The 5,369-nt window shown below is 40.2% G+C and overlaps 1 protein-coding gene across 1 annotated transcript; it reads left to right on the top strand.

Annotated features, from left to right (window-relative positions):
• Positions 1 to 316: 316 nt before the first annotated feature.
• On the top strand, positions 317 to 4,929 carry ZNF286A (zinc finger protein 286A; the record flags this gene model as incomplete). The annotated part of the gene is made up of 2 exons (XM_081809742.1): positions 317 to 1,638; positions 2,571 to 4,929. A coding segment is annotated over one exon (1,299 nt), but the record flags the coding sequence as incomplete, so codon positions are not given.
• Between the last annotated feature and the right edge of the window lie 440 nt (positions 4,930 to 5,369).

Raw genomic sequence — 5,369 nt, forward strand, 5'->3', positions numbered from 1 at the left:
TTTCTTTCCTTCCATTTGCTTCTCTTCGCAAGTCATCTTAAAAAGTCAGACCCAGGGCGCCTGGGTGGCTCAGTTGGTTAAGCGACTGCCTTCGGCTCAGGTCATGATCCTGGAGTCCCAGGATCGAGTCCCGCATCGGGCTCCCTGCTCGGCAGGGAGTCTGCTTCTCCCTCTGACCCTCCCCCCTCTCATGTACTCACTCTCTCTCATTCTCTCTCTCAAATAAATAAATAAAATCTTTAAAATAAATAAATAAATAAAAATAAAAAAGTCAGACCCACTTATTCCTCGGAAGCATGCCTTTCATCTTTAATAGCTGTTACAGAACTGTCTTCTGTTGAGCGCTGAAAACAAAGGAAATTTCCATTTCCAATTTCTTTCAGATCTGGAGACTAAACCTGAGGGCAAAGATTCAACTTCAGTGCAAGGTATTTCCAAAGAAGAATCATGCCAGGCTGCAATAATAGACAGACTGACAAGGAATAGTGTCTGTGACTCCAACTTGGAAACAACTCTTGAATGTGAAAATTGGTTAGAGAATCAGCAAGGAAATCAGGAGAGACACTTGAGAGAAATGTTCACTCATGTGAATTCACTCCCTGAAGAAAGAGCTCATGAGCATGATGTATACTGGAAAAACTTGAGTCAGAAATCTGTTCTTCTCACTCAAGACAGAGCTCCCAAAGGATCCTATGCCTTCCATACACTTGAAAAAAGGTTGAAACAGAAATCAAACTTAATGAAAAAGCAAAGAACCTGTAAAGAAAAAAAACCTCATAAATGCAACGATTGTGGTGAACTCTTCACCTACCATTCAGTGCTTATTCGACACCAGAGAGTGCATACTGGAGAGAAGCCCTATAGCTGCAGTGAATGTGGGAAATCTTTTAGCCACAGAGCTAATTTAACTAAACATCAGAGAACTCATACTAGAATTCTCTTTGAATGCAGTGAATGCAAGAAAGCCTTCACAGAAAGCTCATCCCTTGCGATACATCAGCGAATTCACATTGGAGAGAGACCGTATGAATGCAATGAATGTGGAAAAGGTTTTAATCGAAGTACGCATCTTGTGCAGCATCAGTTGATTCATACTGGAGTGAAGCCTTATGAATGTAATGAATGTGATAAAGCTTTCATTCATTCATCAGCTCTCATTAAACATCAACGAACTCATACTGGAGAGAAACCCTATAAATGTCAGGAATGTGGGAAAGCCTTCAGCCATTGCTCATCCCTTACTAAACATCAGAGAGTTCATACTGGAGAAAAGCCATATGAATGTAGCGAATGTGGAAAAACCTTTAGTCAGAGCACACATCTTGTTCAGCATCAGAGAATTCATACTGGAGAGAAACCCTACGAGTGTAACGAATGTGGGAAAACCTTCAGCCGGAGCTCAAATTTTGCTAAACATCAAAGAATTCATATCGGAAAGAAACCATACAAATGTAATGAATGTGGGAAAGCCTTCATTCATTCATCAGCTCTTATTCAACACCAGAGAACTCATACTGGGGAGAAGCCCTACAGATGTGATGAATGTGGGAAAAGCTTTAAGTGCAGTTCATCCCTCATCAGACATCAAAGAATTCATACTGAAGAGCAACTCTGAAAAACTACTGAATGTGAAGAAATGTAAGTTGGCTTTATCACTGTGTTAAATTACCTGAGTGTTTAGGTGGAACACCCGTAAAATGCTGCTCGAGGACCAATTCTTTATGCGTCTGCTTTTACTTGCATAACACGTAGTTTTGAGCCATAGACAGAAAGTTCCTTATATCCATTGATTTGATCATTACGAAAGCTTCTGGCCAGGGATCTCAAATTTTGATCCCCATCCCCCACCACCACTACCAAATAACCCTTTCATGGAAATTCAAGAAATCCTTGGGAGTGGATAGCAATCTGATCCTTGTGAAATCTGGTTTCTCCCTCTTTTTGTCACATGAAAGCCTTGTTATAGCATCTCACTCGGAAAGGAAATTCTTATTTGTAAACGTAGGTAGAGGACTCCTATCTCTATCATCAGGAAGACACAGAGTTGTTCCTCTTTGGATCCAAAGGAGAGCTCCAGATGCACAGCTACTGTCATTTCTCCAGGAAGGGTTAATTCTTTTACATTAGCTGTAAAATGTGAAGGTTAAGAGTTGAAATATGCTTTGGATTCCCTCCCTCCCCCAAAGGCTACTGTCTAATTTGATGAACATAAATAGACTGTATTGCAGGTTCTAAGTTGTGTTCACTTGGATTCTGCTGGTCATAAGTTTAGATCATTGTTATCCCTCTGCTGTGTAGATTTTCATTTTCTACTTCCTTGGAATTTCCCTGAAGTTAAGAATGGGTCAAAATCTTAACTGCAGTTTTCAATCAAATGCCTCTTTTCTTATCCTTGGCATTGAATGAGTCCTTGGTTTTTCTATAATCAGGTATTAGGAATATTTCATTTCCAACTCATTCATTTACAGTTATTCTGCTTTCTGTAAACTATGCTTTGTCACTTTGAGAAAAAGCCCCTAGCATGTTGAGGGTCTGAAAAGTTGATGAGTTCAATGTGTTATTATATTTAGGGTCCTAGTCAAGAAGGAGAACTGAAGCAACTCTGAGACCCAAGGACACACTTTCCTGTCAAATATGGAAAATAGTTCACAGGACAGTAACTCACTGGAGGATAACAGCTTCCCTCTATGAAGAAGAGGTTGCCGTTTCTCTGGCTTTCATGTCTACCCACATTTTTTTTTGTTGTTACTGTTCTCCCTATATGTTTGTTGGGCTATATCCCAGAGCCCTAAAAAGGTAGAAAAGGCATGAAACCACATGATAAGTTACATGGGTGACCAAAAACCAGTGATGAGATTAGAAACACAGAAGCAAAAGTTCAAATAAATATTTAGCAAAACAGTATACAAATGTTAGTTTTTATTGTTACTCTATGAAAAGAAGAGTATAGAAAAGATAGAAGGAAAATAGTTACAGGTTTCTTCTTTCTCTTCTAAGTTCTATCCTTTATGAACATTCAACAAGCAGTCCATGCTCTTGCCCTCTCCATATTATCTCTGTTATTTTTTATAATTCCTTCTCTGTAAACCTTAGTTGTATTACTGAGAAGTAGAGGAATAGAGTTTAGAACAAGATCATTAAGGATGAATGGGTTAAATCCAGCCATGATGGAAATTAAAACAATAGGAAATGGGGCTGAAAGGACTGGGGAGAGGTTTTAGAAAGAACAAAAAACATGTTGGGGGTGGAGGTGGGTGGGAAGGCTCAGGGACTGAGGGGTCAGGGTAGGAGGGTGACACAGGAACAACGTAAAGGGAAAGGTGCTCACTCAGCTCTCTTCACCTTAATACTTCGTATTCATGTTCAAAAGTAGGAACCAACAGACTATGACCTGGACCCATGACCAAGTCCGGCCTCCTGCCTTTATCTCTAAATGATGTTTAGTTGGATCTTGACCACACTCATTCATTTACATTTATTTGTGCTACAACGTCAGAGTCGAGTAGTTGCAGCAGACGTTATGTCCTCCAAAGCCTAAAATACTTGATATTTCTCTATGTGCCAAACACTTGAGTGAAAATAAAGTCATCATTTGGGAGCCAAAATTTGACTCACAAAATAAGATCACTTGGACTTTTCAGAGCTGAGTTTGAATTCTACCACCTCCAATTAGCATTTATTTGATCTTACTACTTGCTGTCTCTAAGTCTCAGGGTCTTCATCTGTAAGATGGGAATAAATCATCCCTCTCTTGTAAGGTTGTGAGGATTAAATAAGACAATGCATGTCAAAGACCTCACAATAAATTAAACAGCTAGCCTGTATATGTTTGTAAATATATACATATATATGTATTTTAATGAAACATCAGTCCATTTGGACTGCTACAACGAAACAACTCACCACAGACTGAGTGGCTTTATAAACATTCTCACAGTTCTGGAGACTGGGGAGTCCCAAGATCAAGGCACCACCAGGTTCAGTGTGTGGCGAGGGCCTGTTTTCTGGTTCAGGGACCACCATCTTTTTGTTAGGTCGTCACATGGTGAAAGGGTAAGGGGGCTCTGGGGCCTCTTTTTCAAGGGCAACTAACCCTTTTCCTGAGAATTCTGCCCTCATGACCTATTCACCTTCCAGAGGCCCCACCTCCTAGTACCATCACACTGGGGATTAGGTTTCAAGATAAATTTGGGGAGATACAAACTCAGTCTGCAATAAGTGGCTAAGCATCAATCAGGTAGAAATTAAGAATGAATGTGTCGGGCGCCTGGGTGGCTCAGTTGTTAAGCATCTGCCTTCAGCTCAGGTCACGATCCCAGGGTCCTGGGATCGAGCCCCGCATCGGGCTCCCTGCTCGGCAGGAAGCCTGCTTCTCCCTCTCCCACTCCCCCTGCTTGTGTTCCTACTCTCGCTATCTCTCCCTGTCAAATAAATAAAATCTTAAAAAAAAAAAAAAAAAGAATGAATGTGTCTTCCACACCTTTTGTTTACCGATCAAGAACTGACACCATCCTACTGTCCAGTGTATCATAGAGAAGGGGCTTCTCTTTCTGCTCTTGCTTCCATCTGGTGCTGCTCCCTACACAGCCTCCTTGAGACCCTGGGAAATCGGCTTTTTTTTCCCCTTCTGAGTTCCCTTAACCAGGAACTATCTGATAGTTTCAGAGACTCAAGTTTGTAATTTAATTGCAGTTTAAATAGCGTTAAGAGACTTGCTCTGAGTTAGTGTTACTGGGAACCCTGGCCCTTAACATTTCAATATTTGTTCTGTTTATGTTTGACGTTCAATGTGACTATTTGTACTCCAACATGAATTTTGGAAGTTTTAATGTTCTACTTTTCAAATGTTTTTGGTTACCTATAAACTAAATTTGACTGCTCTTATTGGTCCACTGTCAATAAAGATGTTGTTTATATATTTGTCAGAAACTTTTGTAAATCATTTCTAAAGTTTCCTAATTTAAGCATAGTTTAAGAGGCAAAGATAGACCAACCATAAACTATCTCTGTAGCATTCGGGAAACCAGTCACATTTCTAATTGTTCATCTGGGCTTCACAACTTCAGAAGACATGGGTTGGGGAATAATTCCTCCATAGCCCATGTCTCTGCAAAAAGGTTAAAGAGTAGAGGAAGGTTGTGTCTACCAAATGGTGTTGAGTCCTCAGGCCAAGTGCAGGCGCCACTCACTTAAGAGGGGGTAATGGGGAAAAAGACACCACTCATTTAGCAGGGGTAACTGTAAAAAGTACCGTTAAAACTAGACAAGATCAGGTAGACTGATTTAGTGTAAATTTTAAATTACATCTGGCTTTTGGGAGGACAATGTTACATCACCCAAAGTATTAAAGCAATAGTACTGTATAAGAA

This window comes from Leptonychotes weddellii, unplaced genomic scaffold, assembly GCF_054177405.1.
Source record: "Leptonychotes weddellii isolate Sample4059 unplaced genomic scaffold, ASM5417740v2 HiC_scaffold_13106, whole genome shotgun sequence".
Classification (NCBI taxonomy): domain Eukaryota; kingdom Metazoa; phylum Chordata; class Mammalia; order Carnivora; family Phocidae; genus Leptonychotes; species Leptonychotes weddellii.